Source organism: Camponotus floridanus, unplaced genomic scaffold, assembly GCF_003227725.1.
Source record: "Camponotus floridanus strain SB8 unplaced genomic scaffold, Cflo_v7.5 scaffold188, whole genome shotgun sequence".
NCBI lineage: Eukaryota > Metazoa > Arthropoda > Insecta > Hymenoptera > Formicidae > Camponotus > Camponotus floridanus.
In genome coordinates this window covers 149,206-176,242 of record NW_020229312.1, presented here as the reverse complement: position 1 = coordinate 176,242, position 27,037 = coordinate 149,206, and the positions used below count along the sequence as shown (strand labels likewise).

Here is a 27,037-nt window from a genome sequence, read left to right as displayed (position 1 = left end):
TATAAAATTGAGCAAATATTATAACTATGATATAACGATACTATAATATATAACGATGTTTTGCATCGTATTCGACTTATGATTGATCGACCTAACAAACATTTATAAAATACGTAGAACATGTATGCCTAATTTGGTATATAGGGTATGAGCTACGAAATTTGGAAGATAATTTGTATAATTATATTGTATTGATTTATACAATATATTCATTGGATATGTTGAGAGTTAAATTGGGAATCACGCAGTGTTGTAGAATATACGAGAGCCCAAATCAATTCATCGATGACAAAGTTTATCCTATTAACACGAAACATTAATATTTAATGTTAATACGCACATAATTGTATATTCTTAACGTATTTTATTTTTTATAATGTAATTAAACATTGCATAAACATTTTAAATTTATGACGTACAATATTATTTATGCATACAATTTTAATATATTTATATCATGAATTGTACATGTTACATGTTACTGACTGGAAAGTATTTCGAGAATAGCAGCAGCATCGTCTGGATATAGTTTTGCCAGGTTTTCATTTGGTACATAATGAGCACCTTCGAATCTAGTGAAGTATCTCCCTATTTCTACATTATTGATCCCTTTTAGTCGTTTCTTTGTGGAGCATATAGTATCTAAAAAAATTGATAAATTTCATATCATACAAGTAAGTAATAATAACAAAAAGAAGAATGCTATTAACATTTATACTTTGTTTCACATAACGTATGTGATTGCTATCTGTGAGAATTAAATAATGCGGTTGTTTCATACAATCAGTTGTTCGACTTTCTCTACAAAAACAACTTTCGATAGTCGTCAACTTGTTGAGTAGATATAGATTCCCTGATATAAGTGGATGATTCAAATTACTTATTGGATCTATATCATCCAACTGATTCAATAGATTAGTGAACACACTATCACATTCATAATGCCAACCAACTATTACACCCTTAATATTGTATTCGACTGGCGATGTATGCTTTATAATCATACCAATAGCAAATTTGATTTCTTCATTTCTTCTTTTTGGGTCTTCACTTCTTTCGAAGAAAATGTCAGGTCTGTCCTGTGTGCATATAAGAAATGTGTAATAACAGATTTTCAATTGAGTTATCTTATCGAGTGATTTTCAAATTATTGTAATGACCTAAGTTATAAATTAATTATAATCATATGATCGCTTTAGATATTATTTATAGTTAAGAATATTATATGGTGTGTCATAAATTACCCCTATTGACTCTGTAATATTAATGTATTCAGCTTCAATATTTACTTCATTAATATTTTTATATTGTCCAAACCATTGGTCTAGGTAACTATCTAAGTTGCATTCAAGTAGTCTGCTCACATAAACTGATGATGCATAATTTTCATAGTTCAGTGATTCATAGAGACAACATATCATCACTCTTATCTCCTAAAAGAAACATATATGTAAACAAAATTTCGTTTGTTAACAAAAAATAATGAAAAATTTATTGGTATAATGCATGCATTGTTGTTTTATCTCGTTGACGTTTAACATATTATAATAAAGTGTTATCTTTATTAATGACTATTATAATTAAAAAGATAATACATATATGAAGCTGCATACCTTTATATTATTTAAGTCAATAGGTGCAGTATATGGCAATTCCCTTGTTGCATTATAGAATGCGAATGATTTTGCATAATAATCCTTAAAATAATATTCTCCCAACTCCATATCTTCTATATTACTAAAAATAAAAAAATAAAAAAATTAACAAAAAATATACACCTGTATATATGTACACATTTATATAAGAGTATATATAAACGTATATATGTATATTCACATAAGAGTATATATAAAAAGTATAAAAGAGTTGTAATCAATGTGCAAATATTATTATATTTATAGTAAATTAATTAAAAACGTGTTGTAAATCTATCTGTAACTAAGTTACAAATTGCCTTGATTATCAAGTGTATGATATAAATAATTTTTTTAGTAAAAAATAAAAAAAGGTAGCCTAACTTAAAAAAAAATTATACATTTATTAAAAAATATATCGCATTTGTTTTTGTTCTACGTATAAAATTATTCTGTTATTCTATACAGATTAACACAGAGTTACGGAAGTAAATCAGAATATTTATCTGTAAAACGCGCGTGTATATGAGCGTGTGTGTGTGTGTGTGTGCGTGTGTGTGAGTGTACACACGTGCACATGTATGCATGTACGTATGTATGTTTATATGCATATAAAAGTATGTATATAAAAATATAAACTTATAAATTGAAGCTCTAAACTTAAAATTATACTTACTATTTCGGCTTCCACATGCATTTATACCAGTTGCCTATATGAAAATCTGCATACGTTGAACAGCAATATATGCCAAGTCTTCTAGCCACGCACTGATATGTAATAGTTTTTTTAAATTCTGAATCGTCTAAAACCTATGGCATAAATTCTATTTTATTAATTCGTATAAGACATGAAATGCATAATTATGCTTATGCACCATGTAACAAAGTAATATATAATTATAATTTTTAATATTATTTAAAATTACTTACATCCATTACAAATTCGCATGCTATATCTAATGTTTTCAATAGTTTATTTAATTTACAATACCCCAATTCTGACATAAATTCTTCAAGAATTTCTATAATTTGCATTGCTTCTGTTCGATTCCAAAAATTACGTTCGATATTGTTGTCTCTCCAAAACGAAATTTGCTCAGGAGACGTTGAAAATAAAGAATGCTTAGGATATTTATTTTTAACAAGGGAAAATACTTCATACGCCATATCATCTAAGAACGTTTTTATGACCGAATAAGACAAATATGGTTGACAATGTTGTGTCATAATAATAATTAGCCGTTCAAAAAGTCTCTTCTCCTTTGACATATTTAAAAATTTATTAAGCTTATATATAAACCGATATTGTCTCAGATAGTTATTAATTCGATAAAAGTTGTATATAATTGTCAAATTGGGGTCTAAACTCCTGCAGAAATATTTCATATTAATTGTCCACAATAATTCACAATAATTATAATTAATTATATTATTTTGTATTATCAATAGCAACTTGATTTACTGAAATCTACCATAGATATATATATGATGGAATAATTGTATTTATTTCATCCAAAACAAAGTAATAAGTCATAGAATCTTCAGCTATGAAAATCAGAAGGTGTCCTAATTTGTTTCTATCAGTTAGCGTTAAATTATTATTAGACATCATATGTACATAATGTTGTAGGGATTTGATATACTCAATGTTCGCTCTTATTTTTTCTTTAAAATCTAAGTGTTTAAAAATTTTCCTCTTTTTCTCTGTATTATACTTTTTTCTCGCAGAAGGGCACCTAAAATTAAGACAAAAAATTTTCAGTAATTTTATTACATAATTCGCTATCTATAGCAGCAATAAATTTTTTATAATACTTTGTAAAATTCATATAAATATTATAATAATATGGAGTGTCTCACACATATGCAAATATAAAATACAATTCCTTCAATATTTACTCCATGCAATATTTTAATAATGTATTCTAAAAGTCAAATAGAATTAAAAATTTTAATGCAGAAATATTAACAATCAAAATTTATCAACATTGCATACAAAAAATTTGCGCACTTATTTCCATAATTACAAACATATAGGCGCGTATCAGTCTGTCATCTATTATTGATTTGTTCACATCTTGTGCCATTGATGTTCGTTGCACAACTGATTTTATTATTTCTTATGTGTATGAATCATAGACTTATATAAGTACCCAGCAAACACGAAGTAACATTTATATAACTGCTAATTGTAATTTCCCACTCAACAATATAACAGTTACATAACATATCTGTTATGTGGGAAATTACAACTAACAGTTATATAACTGTTACTTGGTGTTTGCTGGGTAGATTGCATTTTTTTTATGGACTTACGCGTGCCTACAATACATAGAACGATAGAAATGGAGTTTTCTACTCTTCCTCACACTTTACGAAGAGAGGAAGAAAGTGATGACTAGAAAGAGGAAAGGAAAAAGCACATAGCGTTTACCTCACTTAATTTACATTACAGAGAGAGATTAACATTAGACAGAGATAGTACCACTCCACCTATTCTCTCTTGCGTTAGTGAACGTTTCTTTCACGGTACGCTCAGTTAATTTGTATAAGTGATGTGAATATTTCATATGGCCTGCTAATATTATTGAGTTATGAATATTGTACATAAAATGTTGAATTTTTTGTTAAAAATAATTTAAATTAATTTTAATATTTGATTAATTATTATATTTAATTAGAGAGAGAGAGAGAGAGAGAGAGAGAGAGAGAGAGAGAGAGAGAGAGAATGTATGAAAGTGAATGGGGGGCGGAGAAAGAAAACTATCCTAGATTATTTCTTTCTAATTCTAAATAGAAAATAATTAAATGATAATATCTACATTTGTATGTCCTTAATCGGATTTAATATAACATCCGTATCTTGGCTAATATCAGTCCGTTATTGAATCTGATTAAGCGTGATGTTTAATCGTATAATAATTTAGATAAACAATATATATATAGATAGAGAGACAAAGAAGAAAGAGCTACATTCTCTTTATTCGCACACCTGGCTTCTCACAATGCATTAAGTATATCAGTATACTATACAATTTTCTATTTCAATGAGTATTTATATAGTTTAAGGAAAAATACAAGCTTTATTATATATTTTGATTCTCTACTAATAATCATATTTAAGTTTGATTAATACGTCGCAGTAAAACGGCAAAACTTTGAATTAATAAGCTAAGAATAAAATAGCTTCAAATTTCTTTTTTTTAATTTGCAAGAATGCTTCTTTGTTCAATGAAAATCGATCGAATAAAATTAATATAAATACTTATAAAAACAAATAAGTATACCTTTGATAAAATTTCTTTTCCCAAAATTTTTTACTGTGTATTATTTCGTGGAATTGTTTACACGTGGACATGAAACTCACGGCATCCTTAATGCTGAGATTTTCATCTCCCAGAATGATATTAATCACTTCGTCGGGTAAAGAAGTTATAGTAGCCATTGGAAAAGAAGCTCACAATGTTATTCACGTTATTCACTAGTTTAATTTTATTATATATCACTAATTAAAAAATATTATATATGCACTAAATAGAAAGGCTTGAACGAAAGTTTAGAGCGGAGTGTATACGACCCACGTGGCATAGGACGTTGATGAACTTAAATGTATGGGCCTGTTCTTTTCAGCTGCACTGCTGCACTAATGCAATTAGTTAGAGTGAAAGAAAGTAAGTTTGTCTCTTTCTAACTTATTGCACTAGTGCAGCAGTACAGCTGAAATAGACAAAATGATACAATATGAATAGACAATATGAATAGACAAAAATGCACATAGTTTAGGCTGAGTTTCCACTAAACGCGTCACGCTGTTTGACGTGCTCAGTGAAAACTCAGCCTTACTGTAATTTTTATTGACACTGTAGATGCCAAGATGTATCCTACCAAAAGGTACGAATACTTTGAATAGTTTGACTAACCAATCTGCACAAATCGGACAAAACTTTCTCTGTTGTGAATGGTCATGAGTAATGAACAAAGGGTCGTCTCATAAATTCTTGAAGAAAATTTTCTACACAACATTTGCTCTCTAATCTATTTGAATTTCATGATTTTACAGCTTTGTTATAATGTTATTTTGTTTAAATTGATGGCATTTCCGTCATCGCAACAATTTTATTAACTTAATATCAGTCTTACGAAACTTTTCGAAAGTTCACTTCTCATTCAAACTATGTCGGAAAAATAAGTATCAGAAAATAATTTTAAATTCTTTGTTCATTTTCACTTTTCTCTATGGATTTTTTGCTTGCATTTTAGTTTGTATTTTTATATGATTTTTGATGATGACTATGACTTTTCGATATTCTGCATTTATGAAAGACATATTGATCGTACATTTATTAAATTTTTTACAACATTGTTATTTATTTGCACTTTTTTAAAAGATACTGCAATGTGTGAATTTTTTCCATAATTTGAATTTCAATTATTTCTTAATTTTAATTTGATTATCATGATTTGTAATTTTTTGATTATATTTTAATAAGTACTTACTTTTTTAAGCTGAAACTAGAATCTCTACACAAGATCTGAGGGTAAAATCTGTAGAATAGCATTCTTCATTTCGACTTCTTTATCTATAGAAGATTTATATCTTTTTATTTAATATTTTCAAAATCTTTAATTATAATTTCTTAACTTTCCATAGTTCATGTAATTTATGAACACCCAATTCGGACATAAATTCTTCAAGAATTTTTATAATTTGCATTGCTTCCTTTCGATTCCAGAAATTACGTTCAATATTGTTGTCTCTCCAAAACGAAATTTGCTCAAGAGACGTTGAAAATATAGAATGTTTAGGATATTTATTTTTAACAAGGAAGTACTTCATGCGCTATATCATCTAAGAACGTTTCTATAACCGATTAAGACACACATGGTAGACAATGTTGTATTATAATAATAATTAGCCGTTCCAAAAGTCTCTTCTCCTTTGGCATATTTAGAAATTTATTTAGCTTATATATAAACCGATATTGTCTCAGATAGTTATTAATTCGACCAAAGTTGTATATATTTGGCAAATTGGAGTCTAAATTCCTGCAGAAATATTTCATATTAACTGTACATTAATTATGATTAATTAAACAATAATTATACTATTTTGTACTATTACTAGCAACTTGATTTATTGAAATCTACCATAGATATATATCTGGTGAAATGATTGCATTTATTTCATCCAAAACAAAGTAGTAAGTCATAGAATCTTGAGCTATAGAAATCAGAAGGCGTCCTAATTCCTTTTTGTTAGTGTCCATATGTAAATTATTATTGGACATCGGATGCACATAATATTGTAACAATTTGATACACTTAACGTTCGCTTTTATTTTTTCTTTAAAATCTAAGTGGTTAAAAATTTCCTTCCGTTTCTCTGTGTTATATTTTTTTCTTGCAGTAGGGTATCTAAAATTAAGACAAAAAATTTTCAACAGTTATATTACATTACGCGCTCTTTACAAGAGCAATAAATTTTGGATATTATACTTTGTAAAATTCGTGTAAATATCATAATAATGAAATCACTCACACGCGCGTTCACACACACACACACACACACACATACACACTGTCTCTCTCTCTTTCTCTCCCGATGAAATATTTTAATAATGTAATTCTAGAAGTCAAATAGAATAAAAAATTCCAATGCAGAAATATTACATAACATATTACAATAATTTTTAAGTTATAAAGAATCAAAATTTATTAATATTGCATAGAATTTGCGCGTTTAGATCCATAATTACAAACATATACACGCGTATCAGTCATCTGTTATTGATTTCTTCAAATTAGGTACCATTGAAATTTACTGCATAACTGATTTTATTGTTTCTTATGTGTGTGGATCATAGGCTTATATAGATAAACTATGTCTTGTTATGAACGAGTGCACGTATGACGTCATAGAAGGACAAATAGTGATGGTGTCTTCCATTCTCTCTCACACTTTACAGTGAGAGGAAAGGACTGGATTGAGGACAGCGGAAAGCAGAGAAAAGCACATATAAGATTCTGCATTATTGAAAAGAATTAAAAAAATATAAATTCTATCTCAACTAAGCAACTAATTGCACTGATATACGTTATAAAAAAATAGAAATAGTTTTTTTTCAGTAAAATATAAAAAAGATGTCTTACATTTCAAAAGATTATACATTTTTTAAAAAATAAATTGCATTTGTTATTCTATAAAATTAACTTATCGTTCTTTAACCCGCTAACATAGAGTTATATCGAAAAAAATCAAAATTTTTATTAATAAAATATAACTTTGAAAATATTACTTTTTATTAAAATATTTTCAAAAAAATTAGGAATATAATTAAATTGTTATTGCATTCTTATTTAAGTGTAACATTGTATTAAAAACGTAATATTGTATATTTTTTAAAATTCATTTTTCCGTATGATAATTCTTTTTTATATAAATTGATACATTTTACATTTTTTGTGTTTATAAAATCTGTTAATCTGAGATAAATTCTTTCAAAAATATATAATTTATATAAATTATAAAGTTTAATTATTAACAATATGATATAATTTAAGGAATATATTTACAAGTTTTTACTGAATTTATATTTACATATGTATATACATTTACATGTAAAATATTATAAATTAACTGATTACTTATATAAATGAAACTATATTATACGAATCCATATACGCGTGTGTTGTGGCTATAAATAAAATATATATTCTTCTCATATTATATTACATTGTAGAACTAAATGGCATGAGTATATCGCACGATTTGTAATATCTAGTTATACAATATATAATTTATATATATATATATATATATATATATATATGTGTGTGTTTGTGTTTGTGTGTGTGTGTGTGTGTGTATATATATATATAATTATTGCGCGAGATTTTGATAGGATAAACATCAGGTAAAAAACAAGAGAAAATATTTGTACCGGTTCTGTGTCTCTCTCGTTTCTCTTTCTTTCGCGACTGCGCAATGACGATCAGCTGATTGACGTAACGACGATCAGCTGATTACGTACTCGGCTCTCAGCTCAGCAGTTTTGATTCTTTTTACTGTGTTTATTATAGTAAAAAATTTTTACATATAATATAATAAGAAGGATGCATACTTTATCGTGTATTATTATTATTGATATAATAAGAAAGATACATATTCTCTGTTGTAGATAGCGGTTTATATAATATTTAAGTGTTCATTTATAATTGCTGAATGAGTGGAAATTTAACGAGGAAATCATTAAAAGATTTTGATAAAAATATCAAGTGAAAATTTTTTTTTTTTACATAAAATCAATATGTGTGCTTTATATTTATTATACTCTTCATTTCAGTACTTTTTTTAATGCAACTGTATGCTCACTCTTTTTATATGATAATTTCATATATAAATTTCATTTACATTCATATAATAATTTTGCAAACTTATGTATATGGTATCTGTTGTATCTCTGAATTATGATCAAAGAGAAAGAAGTCTTATAAATAGAAAAAGATAATTTTATAAAAATTATTGCTAACGAGCACTCAAATGTATATAACAAATAGAAAACTGACAGTGCAGGAAAAATACTTGTGTGGATGGCTTTGAATGGAAATATTTTAGTAAGTAAAATGTTAATAACATGTTATACTAATAATATTTTATACAGATATTAATCGAATTTATATAGAATTATATAGAGAATATATTTTTTATATTTATTATATATTTTATATGTGATTACATATTATATTTTATTTTATACAGGTTATAAAACATAGAATGTACAAATAGAAATAGTAAATTTGTGATATTCAAATAACTGCTGATATTTGTAAACTTATAAAACATATTTGATCAACTACTAACAATGTTGCGAATAAGATTATGGCGTCACGTAAATTTAAATAATTATTTTGCAACTCATCAATTTTCCAAAAGCTTCAAATATGTTGGTGCAGGTACTTATGAAAGCAATTTATCATAATATATATATTTATTACTAAAATATAATCTCTGTTATATCCTTAGCAAAAATTTTATTACTGATGATTTCCATGTCTATAAATGTTAATTTTTTTGATAATTGAAAAGATAATCGAAAAGAATTTAAATAATCAAATTCCTATATGTTTATATAATCTTTACTTAAAATTAAGAAAAATTTATTACTTATTTAATATTTTAAAATTTATCATATTTATGAAAGAATTCAAATTTCTTAAAAATTTAATTTCTTTTCTCTTTCTCTTCCCCGAAATGTACTTTATATATTATATAAATATTATATATATTATATAAATTCTTATATTTTTCTAAAAATGACAATCTTGATCAAAAATTGGATATTTATAAACGACTATTGTTGAATGTTGCAGGGATGACATTGTTGGGCATTAGTTATACCTTTCTACCTCCAAAGAGAAAAAAAGTTGCAAAGAGCGTTGCAGGCAGTTGTATCAGATTTACAAGGTCACTGAAAATTGGTGTAACAATATCTATAGATTACTTGATTGCTCCTTTAATGGGTTATACAGAAACGGAAATTCATCGAAGATCTGCCGATCGGATTGTTCAGGGATGCTTGCAAAATGGTGGAATTTACATAAAGCTTGGACAAGGTCTAGCAGCAATCAATCATATTTTACCAAAAGAATATATCGAAAGTTTATCAATATTACAGGTATACTTTTGTATCTCATGATTTTTCAGTGCTTGCATTAATGCTAAATTCAAATTTACATTATAATTTGCTTAAAATAATGTTTTGTAATAATATTTTAAATAATATTTTGCAATAATATTTGTAATAATATTTTGTAATTTTATAATAATTTTGTAATAATTTCTTATAAAGTTTGTTACATATCATAAATTATAAATATTTAAAGATTTCTAATAAGACATATTGTATTTTATAAAAACAATATATTTATATAAACAATATATTTTTTAATGAACATTTTTGTGAGAAATTTGAGGAAGGAATTCGATTTCGAAAAAAATTGGATAATTTATTTTGTATATCTTGAAAATTTTTATTTCTTGATATGCTTATTAAGGATAAATGTTTAACTCGAGAAAAGGATGAAATGGAAGAAATATTTTTACAAGATTTTGGCAAGAAACCTGAGGAAATGTTACGTGAAATTGAACCCGAGCCAGTTGCAGCAGCTAGTTTAGCTCAGGTATTAAAAATACAATATATATAGAACTTTCCTTTTATAAAATTATCTTATTACAAATAATTTGTATAAAATTATTATAAAGTTTTTTTTAATAAAGATTTTTTTCTATTGATCTATTTTTTACTAATTTTTCTTTTAAATAGGTATACAAAGGTGTAACTCTAAATGGAGATAAAGTGGCTATCAAAGTACAATACATTGATCTTCAGGATCGATTCACATCCGACTTGAGGGCAATAGTTTATTTATTAAAGGCTGTGACTATTATACATCCCAAATTCGATTTGCATTGGGTGCTTGATGTAAATATGTATTTGTTATTTGCAAATGTTATTATATTTACATGTATTATACATTTTTATTTTTTCAAATTTTTATTTTTGCTTCTATCAAATTTTGTGGAAATTTTCCTTTATCAAAAAAAATTATCTATATTTATAGGAGGTCATTGATACATTGCATATGGAATTAGATTTCCAGAATGAAGGAAGAAATGGAGAAAAATGTGCTAAAGATTTAAAGAAATTCGAATATGTATATGTGCCAAAAGTTTATTGGAATCTTAGCAGCAAAGTATGTAATTTTTATTCATGCAAACTTCTATATATAAAGATTACATTTTCTTCAATTAATATTCCTTAATGTATCTTTTGAATCACATGTTAATGTATCATCTTCTTTTTAAATTTCTTTTTTTATTTGTCAATTATAATTTTATTTATTTATTTATATTTACAATATAAAGTCCCTTTCACTGTATCAATTTCTGTGATTCTTAAATTTTCAGAAGCATAAATTTTTATTTATCTTTAATTCTTAAGTTGCTCTTTTTTTTAAATTGTATTTTATATTCTTAGAGGATTCTTACAACTGAATGGATTGATGGTATTAAAATCACAGATGTGGAAGGAATTAAGGCTCAAGGATTAAACATTTCGGATGTCGATAAAAAACTAGTCACTTTAATGGCAGAACAAATATTTCACACAGGATTCATACACGCTGATCCACATCCAGGGAATGGTATTATTTTTTTTTATCAAATATATTTAAATAAATAATATTTTCTCATAAAAAGAGAGATGGTTTGCAATATTAAGGCATAAGATTCCTTATCCATTGTTACTGTGGACTTTATAACCCAATATAACTACAGTTAAGAGGCTATATTAATAAAAAATATGACATTCTGACAATCTCGATTTGTATAGTTCTAGTAAGGAAGGGAAAGGATGGAAAAGCGCAAATAGTGCTACTAGATCATGGCTTATATGAACACATGACAGAGAAGGTGAGACATACTTTATGCAATTTATGGGAATCAATGGTTTTGAGAGATGAAAATTCCTTAAAAATTCTTGCAAATGATTTGAACGTGAAAGGTACGTTTACATACGGTAACAATTTTTTTAATAGTATATCTATTTATATTATACATTATAGTTTAACTCTGTCATACTTTTTTAATTTATAACATCTGCAAGATATTAATTTATATTACTTATATATATTATTTCTATTTATTGTATACATACTAGACTTATTTATTGTTTTAATTTTAAATACTATACATCCACAATCATTTTTAAAATTTCATACAATTGAAATATATTCTATAAAATATATTCCATACGTTTTTAAATATTAAGTCTTCTAAATTAAATCTTCTAAGTCATCAAAATATTTGCACCTTTGATTTAAAAAATTTTTGACATTACATTTCTGATGTATTCTCGATATGTATTATTTCAGATTACATAGTATTGGTGGAAATGTTATGTCAAGCACCATACAAAATTTCTTTCGCATCATTGGATAATATGACACTGGAAGATTATATGAGAAAACGGGTAAAAGAGCGATTCGATAAAATAACAGCTGCATTGCAATCAATGCCTAAGTGTATGATGCTAATAATCAGGTAAAACGATGCAGTTTTTTTTCGTTCGCACTTTATTTATTATACGAGTTCCAATTTATTAAGCTTTTCTTTAATATTTCATTTTCTCAGAAACTTGAACACAATACGTGCTATTATCAAAGATCACGGAGACATTATCAATAGGTATAGGATAATGGCAAGAATCGCGACACGTGGAAAATATCAAACTGCAAAACAATCTTTTTACGAAAATATCGTGGGTATTTGTAGTATCGTAAAATTCGAAGCTCATATCTAGTAAGTTGATTAATGACTATCTTTTTCATGAAAAACATAATATCGAATTCCCTTATTCTAATATTATCGGATGTTTCGAAATATTTCTTCTATTTTATGATTTTCTCTCAATGCATAATAGAAAAGCAATACAAGAAAAATCTTGTTTAAAACAAATAACTTTTCCAAAATAAAGGAAACCCTACAGAATAAAAAAGATATTAGGATAAAGGGAATTGATTCTATAAATTATTAAAGATACATAATTATCTATTTTTAATATCAAAACTTTTGATTTCTGCAATATCAAATAGAAAATGCTTTGTTCAATATTTTGATATACTTTTATAATAATTTTTTAATAATTTCTTACACTTTTTTATCTTTTTCAGCTTCAACAATCTCTTACAATGGATAACTAAACTTTATCTAACTTTTTTGAAGTTACTTGGTTACACCAATGTTACACCAATCTTACAAACATTGTAGCAATTTAATAAAAAATTTATATATTGTAACATATTATATTTAATATGTTGATTATGTCAGAAATAATAAAATAAGTTTTATAACGATGTTATTAAGATTAAAACTGTTTCTTATTGATCATTCATATTAAATTTTAATATTTAAAGCAAGTTATATTTTTTTCGCATTTTTATGCACATTTTTCATATCGATAAAAGTTAATTAATTTTATTGTCATTTATATAGATTTCAATAGATTTATAAACTAAACTAATTATAAGGATATTATTCATTTTTTTTCCATTATCTTGTATTAACAAATAATATAAATATATATAAAAGATACATAATAGACTGAAATAATTTTAACTGTTAAAAAAATTAGCTGCAGAAGTTGCTTTTCAAAATAAGAAAACAGGTTGCTTTTAAAAAAAATTGTATTAGAAAAAAGATAAATTACACAATAATTTTGACAGGAATATAATCATACTAACATGGAAATTTCTTCTCTATATCTGGCTATGTGGAATCTTTTTTTCACTTTATTATTTTAATTACTGTTGATGCAAGAAAACTTATCAAAAGATTGTCTATCAAAATAATAGGTGTCAGATTTTATTTTCAGAAACGTCAAACTGTCAAAGTCGTGAAATAAAATTTTAAAATTCACTCGTCTGAGCAGAATATTTGATCGGCCAATCAAAATGAAGGAAACTTGGCGCCTCTTGCCGGATTGGTCAATCAAACGCAATTCTGCCTAGGTAGATTTTCGAAATGTATATACATGCACTATTTTCACCAGTGCATGTATACACAGATATATAAATTAATCATCGTTAAAAAAAATTTATCGCTTTTTCAGAATAAAAAAAGGTTCTGTATTTAAAAAAAAGCTGCGAATAAAAGACAAGCTACGTAATAATTTTGACAGGTAGAACGCAATCATACAATCATATTCTATAATTTCAATAATATAATTATATATATTCCCAGCAAACACCAAGTAACAGTTATATAATTGTTAGTTATAATTTCCCACTCAACAATATAATTGTTATTTAGCACATAACAGTTATATAACATATTACAGTTATATTATTGAATAAGAAATATAACTAACAATTATAACAGTACTTGTTACATAACTGTTATATAACTGTTATATAACTATTAAGTAAGTTATATAACTATTACTTGGTGTTTCCTGAGTATACAGGGTGTCACTTAATTGGTGCCCATTATTTATATAGCGATATTCCTCGTGGAAAACTAAGTCGAAAAGTCCTGAACTATTTTTTTCTATAATGTATAATAAAAAGCGGTAATTATTGAGTAAAGTTGCGCCAATAAGCACCGACCTTTAGCCTCCTTGACGAAATTTTTTTTTAAGGAAACGCTTTTAACGGAAGAAATATGATTTTTAAAAATAAAGTTTTTCGTATTATAGAAGAAAAAAATGGTTAAAAAAAGAATCGTTTCAAAAAAATGGTTTCAAATTTTCTTCATTATAGAGAAAAATGGTTCCGGCCTTTTCGACTCATTGTCAGTTTTCCACGAGGAATATCTGAGAATATCGCTATATAAATAGTGGGCGCCAATTAAGTGACACCCTATATATCTGAGTTTGCGCGACGCGCTGACTGACACGTAACGTCATTGGTCGATGTTGCGGCCAGCGGCAAAGACTGGCGATAATAACCTGTCTTCTCGCGGTCTTGTCGTGTCGGGAACTGGAAGAAGAGAGGCGAGGAAGGATACGCGTGAGATACGCGTGGAATACGCGTAACGTTGCGTGCAATCGGACCATTGGACCTGCCGCTCGTCCTCTCCCTTGATGCGCGCGTGCGATCTCGCGACAGGTGTGTGTGATGATCTCCGTGACGGTGACGGCGAGCGTATCATCATCATCATCGGGGACATCGAGGCCGCGCTCCCGGGAATACGTCAATAGGATCCTGATTTATTGACGAAGGCGCGAAGCGTCCGAGAAAGATGACGGAGAGCCTGATCAATGAGTGGCTGGCGGACTGCAAGGATGTCTCGCCATCCGAGCTCCACACGTTCGCCAGCACGCTTTCGCAGGATAACGAGATCGTGCGAGCGCTCTACATGTTGCTGGAGGAGCGCACCAAGTACAGCGAGGTACATGTCCCTGATTCAATTGGCGCAAAATTGCGGTCAATTGCATATATGTGGTCTGGAAACGTCATTACATTTAATCTATCAGTGCTGTCTCTTGTGCAGTATATGTCAATATTAGTCATATGTGTGTCATATGTCATGTGTCATATATATAGGGAAAATGTCATGGAGTTATTATTGTACACGAGAAGAAAAATAATATTAATAAAGTAGTTTATAATTAGTTGTTAAACCTTAACGAAGGTTTGTAAAATGTATCAGCAATTTTACAAACACTTGTTGAGGAGATGCTTATTATCATCATTGTGAGAGATTTATTTTTTAAAACTGATTGTTTATATTCCGCTTATCTTGGGTCATTGTTGCAGTTGATGGATACAGTATGTAATCAGTTATATAATTTTTATCGATCTCGAGAAATAGAACTGCAAAGGTTCACTCTGCAATTCCTACCGACTCTGATATATATTTATCTAAACTCAGCTGCGCATGGTGACATTAAGGTAAAATTATACTATATATTATTATAATTAAGAGTATATATGATGTATCATACATAAAAAACAATAATATTCTATCAATTTGTTTATCAACTGTATCATTTCTCTATTGTGTTTTATGCTATCTCATTGTATATAATTGATATTTTAAATAGTTATATAATGGAAAACATGTGTTTACATGAAAAAAAATTGCCATCTTGTGTTATACTTAACTATTTTATATTGTAGCATGGTAAAAGAATTATTTATATAGCTCTAAGATAGATCTTGATTTGATCTTGATTGATTGATTTGATCTTTGACATTATATTGATCTTTGATATTATATTTCTTATGAAAAAGAACTATTCTTGAGAGTATTTTATAAATTCTACAGTTATATACATTCTGGTTTCAAACATATAATACACTTGTTAATAATATTTAATTTCCAGAGCTGTCGTTCCCTTGAGACTCTATTAATTGGATTATATAATTTAGAAGTGGTCGATAAATCAGGACAACAGAAAGCAATCTCATTTAGATTACCATCGCTTGCCATGTTATCCATATATCATGAGGTATGTTAATCATATTTATGGAACGCATAAAAATGAACAAGAAATTAATAACAGAAATAATATAAATCACAGATATATAAATTATTTTTTTTTCTTAACATAGATTAGAATACATAATCAGTTATTATAGAATTTTATAAATCATGCACTTTTTCTTTTTTAATTTTAATAAAAATATAAATCAGAATCAGAAGTATATGAAGCAAATTTTATATATAGATTAATTTTCAAAATTAAACTATATTTAATTTACAAAGTATTTAACATGAATAATCTTAGAATAATCTTATTAAAAAATTTTCTGTGTTAAAAGAAAAAAAAACTTTCTAATTTAAGATTATTCTATTGCAAAATTACTAGATTTTCTTAGATAATTGTTCAATATAATATGTTCTTTGAAACAGCCTGCAAGTTTAGCACCAGCCTCCCTAACAGAAAGTGCAGTGCGTCGTTTTGAAGAGTGTAATTCAAAGCTTGTGAGCTGGGGTCCATTGCAACAAGTAGAAACGTTGAATGCACAAAACAGGTTGAAAGTCATGACAGCTCTGCTTTTTATCTATAATCAACAACTTGGTTATATAAATAAATTCGCTTTAGAACAATTGTGCAAGGTTGCAACAAAGTGAGTTTAGTTTTTAGTCATAAAGATGCAGACATTAAATTTGTTACATTTTCACCTTTTAATCACAATTTTCAATTTTATTTCTGGCGCAGACTTGTCACTCAAGGGTTCATGAAACCAGGACATCATCAACGCTCTTCATACGGCAGTGAGTCTAGCTTTGTTCCAAGGCTTTTGCCACGTATACCAGTATCCAGCCAATTTCTCTTGGAATTTTTGCATGCTGTATATTTTGCCATGTATGTAATGCATTATTTGCAAATTTAACAGGATTTTTCACAATCTATTTTCTCCACACACTTTTCTCATTATCTTAGTATATATTAACAAATATAAAATTAGCACAGCATTTGGACTAATTTGTGCTAGCATTGCATATCTTTATATATAGGATTACATTTCCTCAGTAAAATACTTCGATTTGTAGGTATAACGAATGCTGGTATATAGGAAATCAAGCTGTGGAAGATATTCATAATAGAGCATGTTACGAAGCATATCCAAATGTAATGTTGGTTACCAATGCTGTGCGAAATTCCGCCAGTTCTGGAGCACCAGGTAATTATTTTCATATATGATTAAATTTAAATTTGAGATATTAATTTAAGTATAAAATTTAAATACTCCAAATTCAAATACTCCAAAATACTCTAAATATTTTATAATCTCTTTTATATCTTATTCAGGTCAACCGAGCGATGGACCAATTGGAATTAGCGTTGCACTGTCCCCGGCAACTGCTACGCCAACCGTTTCAAAGTCTATGATCACAAATGCTTCCTTTCGTACTAAAAAATTGCCAGGTATGTTCATATATTGTATCTATATGTATTATAAATTATTAATTTTTCTACGACGACATGTGATAAAAAGTAAAGTTGTCAGGAGCAATAATAATGAAGAATAAGAGAAATGTAATATCTTTTGAGAAAATACCTGAAATTGATATTATATATATTTTTAAAAATGAAATATATATCTAAATTTATATCTCTAAATTTTTATTATATATCGATAGATAGTATAATATGTAGTTGTATTCATTTTTATATTAATTCTTTCATTTGGCGCTTTTGAGAAAAAGCCTTTCAAAAAATTCGTTTACATAATTTGCTCGAAATCACATACAAAATTAATTTTCATAATCGAACTTGGTAATTGGTTATTGTGTTTTACGCAAGTTGTACATGTGGGCGAGTATATCTGAATAAAAGTGCTAAATACTAACAGAATATTAACATCAGTGCTATATTTTCCATTAAAATAGCTAACATGCATAGAGATAAAATTTTAATCGTGTGTTGAAATATATTAACTTTATACCTTTTACACAACAGACATAAATAATACACAAAAAACAGATATGCATGGACGTGAATGTATTCGAGTATTCTTAGGTCCAAGTTTGCATGTGACGTCCCTCTAAGTTTTATAAAATTATTGCTGAATTAAAACGTCTTTTTTTGTCCCAAGAATGAATTAGTTGCCCAAACAAGTAGATATTGATATAATAATTATACACACACATTTTTGGGTAAACCACAATGTGCAATGTACTATGTATTTCCCCTCCGCCCCTTCCCCGCTCACTCTTATCTGTATTCCATGATTTGCTTGTGATAATTCGCAAAAATCATGAAATACATGTACAAATAAAAATAAAGTGAAAATTGACTAAACTCGAATTCGCATGATATAAAGTTTTAAAATATATACAATAAGTTAGAGAGAGAATCCAAAAAATGTGGATTGCGCGTCTATGTCTACTAGACGATCTGGATGAGAAGTTATTTGCGGTCGAATTGAGCAATTGTCAAGTCGAGAAGCAACAGCAACCGGCAGTATCTGGCAGCAAACGTCGTCCATGGCATTGGAAGCACACGCTTCCAAATACGGTCGATAAGAAGGACCCGGGCATGGGAAAGGCGCAATCTTCCTCCTCGTTGGAAGGTTCTAGACGTGGAAGTGTATGCAGTAGCAGTCAAAGCTCGCCGATAAAGTCCTCTCCTAAAAGGAGCAAGGACCAACAATTAAAGAAAGCGGCTCTCGACGACGGCAGTCCGAAAAATAAAAAAGATAATAACGTAAAGTGCGACTCCACTTTTTCCGACGATAGACTGACGGCCGTTAATGCGCATCTGTATAGCGTGTTAGAGGAGCAGGCTCTGGGCGAGATTATTCGTGAATCGGTGGACAGTGTATATACGGAAGGCAACAACAGAGTAGATCGATGAAATTTTGCGTCACTGCCGCACTGTCATCAAACATATGGTATTATCACTTCAGTTACAACCACTATAGGATGGCGTAAATCTCATCACGCTATGATATCTCCGTCAGACTTACGATTCTCATTATTGTTTTCTTATTCGGTATACACACTAGCAGCGCACACACGCAAAATAATGTCGTTGACTTGTAATAATCCATCGTGATCGTGGATGTATTCCTTTCAGAAGTATCACTCCCAGCTATAATGAGACATACGCATAAAACAAAATCTAAACAGAAACCAGCGCATGACTGGAAATATGCATGTCGTCACGGCACATTTATCTTCCCGCACCGAGAAATTCAAGTATATTGCTTGACTAAAAAATGTACTTGATGTATTCTTTTCCTCTACTAACTGTACTTCTTGTCTGTCTCTCACGTTTATATTCTCATTTAAATATTACTTGCGCAATTTGTCTTCTTTTTTTATTTTCTGCACTCTATATTTCCCTCTCTATATCAAATGTAGATTTTATATGTTTAATATTTTCTACTTCCTATAAATGTTCTGTCCCACTCGTTTAAAATACATCTATGTATTATGAACATATAATTGAATATAGAAAAAATAAAAGAAATATATTGTGGTTGACACACACGTACATATTGTAATGCATTTTCGTTGAGAACAAATACATGTTCCTTTATCGCGTAATTAATGTAATTTATGTGCTATTTAAACATAATTTTATTATTCTCTTCTACGCAAACAGAAATAAATCATATTTATGTTATAAGATATTTAATATATGCAATTTATGGATATTATGTAGAATGTATATGTATGTTTTGCTGCCTCTAAGAGACGCTTGTTAATTTTTAATATTGCTTTTATTATTGTCAATTCCAATTTAACAGTAAACTTTTGTTTACTTATGATACAGGAAACAATATTGTATAAAAATTTTCTTTTGCCCTCAGATGACATACCAATACAAGTTGTAAAAGATGATACTATCGGAGAGGGTAAAAGTAACCTGGTATCAATCACGGAAGAACAAGAATCAACAGAGCCGAACCGTATTGGTTCCATGAGACAATCAAAGGATCAAAAGACTGCTTCAAAGATTACAAATTTCCCTGTACTCGGTAAGAAACCTAAAGAGAAGGAGGGGAAGATAATGAAAAACACTCATGTTGCATTGTCTGAGAAGGAGAAGAAGCTCGGTTCCCAAACGACATCGAAAGAGAACATTAAAGGAAGTTTATCCATGTTGAGTAATAGTGAGCCACAAGCGGAAGTCGATGGAAATATTAATGGGTGTGCAATTCGAAAGAAAAATAACAGTGTAGAAAATACGATCATAATAGATTCAAACGTTGCGTTGATCGAAAATGAGAGACTGGCATTAAATAATGATGTTACCGATAGTAGTATGGAAAATTCTATCAATTTAAGGGCGCATAATGAAACAGAGTCTATGGCTTCTTCTATCCAAGTTAGCTCTGTTTAATGACGATAAGAGTCTACAAGTTATACAAAATGTTATATATATAAATAGTGATGGGCTGAAAACATATTAAGCAAATAAGTCGTTCTCTTCCAACTAGCAAATCTGAAAATCCGTGTCTAACATGTACATGTTGCCTTTTCCTAAAATTATTTAAGATCACACACTATTTTCCCAATAATAATATGTGTACATTACCACTGTATTGCAATATTTCGAATAGGAATTATATATTTTTCTCGACATGTAGAGCAATTTAATCAGTCCATTACTCTATTGATCTCCATGATAAATCTAAAAAATGGGAGAGGGAACAATATGAACTAAAGGTATACATGATTGTTTAATATTTTGTGTGCATATTAGTATATATTGACTAATTTTTGTAATTAAATTTCTATAATTTATTCGATATATTTTATATATATACATCAGAATGTGTAGTATTGTAATCTCCTTATCCTCATATGGTTATCGAGTCTCACTTTTAGAGATTATAGATCATTATTATAATCCAGAAAACGAGTATTATCACACAATACAATGTAATATCAATGTATTTATGTTTAACCCAGATGTGCCTTGATGCACCTGTGATGAAACTTTCTTTATCGTCCCAGATATGTAGATAATAAATTTATGATGAAGGGAAGAAAGGAAGAATATCTAGATAAAATTACAATGTCGCTTAATTAGTAAGCGGATAAATATGTATCTATACAAATATAGAATATCAGACATATCTGGGTTGAATAACATAAATCTATTACTTTTGTCATAATTGTTCCGAAATGATATTAAGAATTCGTGACAAATCATTTGTTTTTGCAAACAGTTGCAAACAGTTGTAAACATTTATATATACAGATGTATACATGCACATATTTATATATAAGGTGCTCCAAAACTCTATCCAAAATTAACTAAAAAATATAGTTTTATTTGCTTTTTCATTCTGTAAAATTTAGTTCACAAGCACTTCCTTTTCAATCATTTAATTCGGAAATTATCAATACTTCGACATCACAAAATCCTATTCAAAATCACTATTCAAAAATTTTATTCGGTGGTTTTGAAACATCTTGTATATATTATACATATATGTGTAATTGTTGGAAATAATTATGCGAAATTTGAATGTAAGAGAGACTTTATTCTCTCACGTGAAACTTGACTCACGTTGAAAATGGTCAACTAGTCGAGAAAATATTTGCCATTTGTATATAAAAAATTGGGAATAGAATAGCAGAAATATTTTTCAAAGAATTTGGAATTCAATTTTATTTCATGTTTTATTATATATATCTCGTTATTTATATTTAAGCGTGATTGTACAGGTTATAATCAGATCGATATAATCAATTTTCTAAACTTTTTAATTTGATACATTCAACGATATAGAAATTATAAAAAGAAGTAACGACATAAAGAGTTATTCTCAGATGCAATATGTATTGTTTTCTCACTGTGTATCTCCTTATAACATGTAAATATACAGATATATAAAGTTAACAAATAAAAAATACATCATATAGTGTGTGTTTAATAATTAATTTTTCTCTTAGAATTTTAGAAAAATTGATTCCATATTTTTCAAAGGATACTATGCTCAATTCCCAATTCTTTATGTTCATTCTGAGTGCACACAAAGTTGTATTAATCTATATTAATATGTAAATATATATATATATAATTAACAAAAATATTAATTGTATAGAAAAGGAAGAAGAAAAGGTTTAACTCAAATATAAAGAACCACATATATCGTCAACTGCATTTGTTAAAATAAGTCAGTTAATTATTCCAAACTGTGAAACAATATATCATAAAAGTGAAACACATTGGAATCGATGCGACGTTTAAGGATCACTGGTTAATTTAATTACCTTATGGCCTATTGTATTAACTAAAGTGTAAAAATAGATTTTAAAAATACATTGAAGTGTTACCCGAAAAAGTTGATAATAGCAATGATAAGTGTAAATGCCATATTACTTTATGTGATTTTTTATTTTATATTTTTTAGGTTTAAATTTTTTATTTATTATTATTTAAATTTTGCACCCCTTAATTTTTAAAGAGATATATTGTAGATTTTAAAGAGATACTGCATTTTTATATCTATATATTTTTGTGAAAAATCATTTTTAAAAAATTTTTAATTTTTAAGAAACTAGATTCTTTTAGATGTTTTTTACTTGGGTTAATAAATTCAAACTATTTTTAAATGCTTAATAATATCGCTCAAAATGCTTTTTAGAATAACAACAAAATTCGCGATTCAGATCATTGCTATCAATTTTTCAGAGCAAATTCGCAACTGTAAATCCTCGATTTGACCACGAAAGGAAAATAAGTAGCTCTCTCCTTTATACGACAGCTAAGGAAGACAAACGGACGGATTACCGTACTTTCCTTTCTCGTGATTCTATTCACAATCCGCGTCAGCTTTTGTCGGACGATTTATTTATTTCTTACCATTGCACTTTTGTATTACATTTGAAAGATGTATTGAATTTTTAGGAATGCAGGAGAATAAGGACAAAACTGAGCGCGATAAATATTAAAATATTAAAAACCCCCGCAAGCGCGGGTCGATTCAATCCCCGAAAATATAAGAATCCAAATTTCTAAGAATGTTAGCCAGAGAATGCGAGATATTCGAGATAAATTCTTACATTTAAAACTCTTCGATGTCCGACAGTTCTAGATTCTAAAGACACTGAGAATTCTGAATTCTTTCCTCTCGGAATCCACCGATCCTAAAATTATTTAACTTTCTCGCGAAAGTTTAACTTTCAACTTTGCATTTCTCGGAAAGAGAGAATCTTCAAGTTTCAAATTTTCGTTCTATTTTTTTTTGACAGCCGAAATTTCTTTCGTTCACGAAATTTCAATTTGTTTCAAAAAATTGGATCATGCCCCTGTCGATGCCGCACGCGGTCATGTCGACCGCTACATGACAGAATATGACCGCGCAAACTGAGGGTGACGTCTATCAATTATTATCTGGGGATGACAATTAATACGCCAGAAATTTCGGCCGTATCGGGAATAGATTATTAACAGATGATACAGTTACGTGTCGCGACACAAGCATGACGAATCGACAATATTAGTTTCATGCTACAGGAAACGTGCGTCATACGTCCTTCGATGTATTTACAGACGCAAGATATCCTTTTCAACGTTCTCGTAGAACTGTTTCATTTCATAAATTCTTTTATTTCTAAAATAAATATTTTAAGTAATAAATAATAAATGAATAATAAAATATATAAATAAAAATATATAAATAAATAATAACAAATAAAAATTAATAAATAATTAGCAAAGAAAAAGAGAGAAATTAATCTGCTTAAATGACATTACGTAACATTGTAAAACGAGACATTATTTAATATGAATATAACATAATTATGAAATTATTTTGTATATCTCTTATCATTTTATTAAATTTATTTATTTATTTTATTAAATTGCTCTCGGCAAATTTGCCCTCGACAAATTGTTTTCATTCTTTGTCGGAAAATTTTGCTCGACTTCTGTTAAAAGAGATTCTGCTGCGTTGAATATATAAATATATAAATACATAAATAAATTTAAGAAAGAGAGAGAGTCTTGGATTCTTTTAAAGTCTTGGGATATCTCCTTGTACTTTAAAAAAAAAAATATATATATATAATGATTTTTCACCCCAACCTTCGGGGAATGCGACTCTTTAGAGATTCCTCATACATATAGAATTTGTAATTTTGAAGAGGAGAGTCTGGAGATATTGTATTGCATCCTTCTCATTCATTTGGAGAGAAATATCAAAATTTATACGTGTGTTTACAAATTTAAAATTTTCCAACTTTTATTATATAATTATATATGCTGATTAAATTACATAGAATTACTATAATTTCTTATAAACCGCATTTTTAACGAGAGAGGAATTATTAAAGCTATCAATTTAAACAAAATGCAACTCTATTTTAATGTTTACTATTTATTTATTTATTGCTTGCTATTTATTTATTTATTTAATACTTATTGACATTATGCGATGAAACTTTACATCTATATAAACCGTAAAAATTCCTCAATTTTTTTCAATTTAAGAATCCCCTTTTACTTTATCTTCAAAAATAAAAGAGAAGAAGATTGAACTGTTTTAAATTCTTCGAACACACACTCGTGTCGTTTTAAAAGTATGCATCTAACGATTTTTAATCCAATATTCAGGATGCAACTCTAGATTTATTCCTCATATATAGAATTTATAATTTTGAAGAGGAGATATTATATGTCGCATCCTTTTCATTCATCTAAAGAGAATTATCAGAATTTACAGAATTTGTGTGTTTAACACAAATTCAAAGTTCTCCAATTTTTATGTAACATTTATATAACTGTTACATGTTATGTAACTGTTAAATAACAATTATATTGTTGAGTAGGAAATTATAATTAACAGTTATACATATAAATGTTATTTGATGTTTGCTGGGTATGTATACTGATAGATACTGAAAAAAAGTTTAAATTACATAGAATTATTTTTATAAACCGTATTTCTGATGAGAGATTAAAGATGTTAATTAAAAAGAAATCCAGTTCCAATTTAATGTTTGCTATTTAATATTTATTGACATTACGATGAAACTTCCCAGCAAACATTAAGGGCCGGTTTCACAATTAGAGTTAAATACGTTAAACTGGGTCCTGATTGATCCAATCGCTACTTAAACTCGGAATAACTGGATTGTGGAACTAGGCCTAAGTAACAATTATATAATTGTTAGTTATAATTTCCCACTCAACAATATAATTGTTATTTAACACATAACAGTTATATAACATGTAACAGTTATATTGTTGAATAAGAAATTATAACAGCTAACTGTTACTTGGTGTTTACATCTTTACAAACTTAGAACAGTTTCTCGATCTTTTCAATCTAAGAACCTTTAATCTTACTTTATTTTCAAATTTAAAAGGGGAGAGACAAGTTGTGAGATCTTTTCAATTTAAGAATTCTACTGAATCCTACTTTATTTTCAAACTCAAAAGAGGAGAGGGTTGGACTGTTTTAAATTCTTTGGAAACGACAGACACTCGTGTCGTCTTAAAAGTGCACATCCAATTTTTCGGAGGGGATGCAATATCTCTCCCTCTCTTTATCTACAAGTTCCGTACATAATATGCATAGACTCTGCAACTTCGGAGGGAGGAGAGTCTCCGGAGACACCGCAACCCTTTCTCGTCACCTGGAAAGAGATATCGGGATTTATACGTGTCTGGTTGGGCTCGTGTGACCTCTATTCGGTATCGCTCTCGGAACACACCCCGCGCGCGACACTTCAAAGAATGGGCGCATTGTGATATCGCGCAGCTTCACGAATCCTCCTTACGACCTCCGGAATTACCACCGCCATGTTCACGCGTCGACGACGATCGCTCGCTCGCGTATCAATATCAAACTCCGACCAAAGCCCAGGATATTAAGCCACCCCTCCCCCTCCCCCATTCCATCCCCCTGTTACCCCTTCTTTCCCCCTTTCTCTCATCGGCGAGCGTCAATCCGCTCTCGTAACGCAATCATCCTTTCTCACCCTTTCGTCGCCCCCCTCCCCCTCTTCGAGGAAAATCCTTCGGAGAGATTTCTCCTGTTCGCCCGCGCGAACAGGATACGTTTCCGACGACGGAGCTTATCGTCGTCGCCAGGTTCCCGTGAGCGAGGAACGATGTTCAAATCGCGCCAGAATCAGCTGTTTGAGGTCAAGCAGCTGAAATCTGCATTAACGCGATACGTCATTGGAGGACTCTGGATTTTTTGTGAAGAACAGCTTGTGTAAAAGCACCAAGTCCGAAAAATTGAGCGCACTTCTGTTAAGTGTCCGCTGAGTATCGAAGCGACACGTATTTTTTAAAGATTTTATAGTATTGTGAGTTTAGATTCTCGCTATTTACAAGTAATTGCTATTTATAAAATACTGTAGTATAAATAATGTATAAATAGTTTAATAGTTAAATAGCGTGTAAATAATTTATATATAT

At 28.7% G+C, this 27,037-nt stretch overlaps 3 protein-coding genes across 6 annotated transcripts; 2 read left to right on the top strand and 1 right to left on the bottom strand.

The window, feature by feature from the left end:
• Positions 1–213: 213 nt before the first annotated feature.
• On the bottom strand, positions 214–5,400 carry LOC105253204 (F-box only protein 21). 2 transcript variants are annotated; one of them, XM_025407764.1, is made up of 9 exons: positions 4,922–5,400; positions 3,107–3,370; positions 2,565–3,003; positions 2,311–2,444; positions 1,614–1,737; positions 1,245–1,433; positions 719–1,079; positions 487–642; positions 214–300 (listed from the first exon to the last, which is right to left on the bottom strand). In XM_025407764.1, the coding sequence occupies exons 1-9, from the start codon at positions 5,077–5,079 to the stop codon at positions 296–298; spliced, it is 1,830 nt and encodes a 609-aa protein (XP_025263549.1). In that variant the 5' UTR covers positions 5,080–5,400; the 3' UTR covers positions 214–295. The 2 variants fall into 2 exon arrangements, with proteins under 2 accessions (XP_025263549.1, XP_025263550.1); XM_025407765.1 differs by lacking the exons at positions 214–300; positions 2,565–3,003; positions 3,107–3,370 and having other exon boundaries at positions 422–642; positions 5,002–5,400.
• A 3,645-nt stretch (positions 5,401–9,045) lies between these two features.
• Positions 9,046–13,522, top strand: LOC105252829 (uncharacterized aarF domain-containing protein kinase 5). Of its 2 annotated transcripts, XM_025407758.1 has the most exons (11): positions 9,046–9,248; positions 9,394–9,587; positions 10,005–10,309; positions 10,689–10,814; positions 10,958–11,116; positions 11,256–11,387; positions 11,672–11,837; positions 12,026–12,196; positions 12,567–12,735; positions 12,826–12,993; positions 13,365–13,522. In XM_025407758.1, the coding sequence occupies exons 2-11, from the start codon at positions 9,497–9,499 to the stop codon at positions 13,459–13,461; spliced, it is 1,584 nt and encodes a 527-aa protein (XP_025263543.1). In that variant the 5' UTR covers positions 9,046–9,248; positions 9,394–9,496; the 3' UTR covers positions 13,462–13,522. The 2 variants fall into 2 exon arrangements, with proteins under 2 accessions (XP_025263543.1, XP_011258722.1); XM_011260420.3 differs by lacking the exon at positions 9,394–9,587.
• A 1,564-nt stretch (positions 13,523–15,086) lies between these two features.
• Positions 15,087–22,671, top strand: LOC105252830 (hyccin). 2 transcript variants are annotated; one of them, XM_020028019.2, is made up of 9 exons: positions 15,087–15,582; positions 15,951–16,085; positions 16,520–16,645; positions 17,050–17,267; positions 17,360–17,506; positions 17,695–17,825; positions 17,954–18,070; positions 19,038–19,538; positions 20,463–20,549. In XM_020028019.2, the coding sequence occupies exons 1-8, from the start codon at positions 15,433–15,435 to the stop codon at positions 19,499–19,501; spliced, it is 1,488 nt and encodes a 495-aa protein (XP_019883578.1). In that variant the 5' UTR covers positions 15,087–15,432; the 3' UTR covers positions 19,502–19,538; positions 20,463–20,549. The 2 variants fall into 2 exon arrangements, with proteins under 2 accessions (XP_019883578.1, XP_011258724.2); XM_011260422.3 differs by lacking the exon at positions 19,038–19,538 and having other exon boundaries at positions 20,463–22,671.
• The last annotated feature ends 4,366 nt before the right edge of the window (positions 22,672–27,037 follow it).

Excerpts from the sequence above, each read along its gene's own strand:
- LOC105253204 (XM_025407764.1), bottom strand. The coding sequence starts at position 5,079 with ATGGCTACTATAACTTCTTTACCCGACGAAGTGATTAATATCATTCTG. Across the intron at positions 3,371-4,921 it reads GAAAAGAAATTTTATCAAAG|GTGCCCTTCTGCGAGAAAAA; the intron begins GTATACTTATTT and ends TCTTAATTTTAG. Across the intron at positions 1,434-1,613 it reads TTGACTTAAATAATATAAAG|GAGATAAGAGTGATGATATG; the intron begins GTATGCAGCTTC and ends TGTTTCTTTTAG.
- LOC105252829 (XM_025407758.1), top strand. The coding sequence starts at position 9,497 with ATGTTGCGAATAAGATTATGGCGTCACGTAAATTTAAATAATTATTTT. Across the intron at positions 11,117-11,255 it reads ATTTGCATTGGGTGCTTGAT|GAGGTCATTGATACATTGCA; the intron begins GTAAATATGTAT and ends CTATATTTATAG. Across the intron at positions 12,736-12,825 it reads TGTATGATGCTAATAATCAG|AAACTTGAACACAATACGTG; the intron begins GTAAAACGATGC and ends TCATTTTCTCAG.
- LOC105252830 (XM_011260422.3), top strand. The coding sequence starts at position 15,433 with ATGACGGAGAGCCTGATCAATGAGTGGCTGGCGGACTGCAAGGATGTC. Across the intron at positions 16,646-17,049 it reads TGTTATCCATATATCATGAG|CCTGCAAGTTTAGCACCAGC; the intron begins GTATGTTAATCA and ends TCTTTGAAACAG. Across the intron at positions 17,507-17,694 it reads CATGCTGTATATTTTGCCAT|GTATAACGAATGCTGGTATA; the intron begins GTATGTAATGCA and ends TTCGATTTGTAG.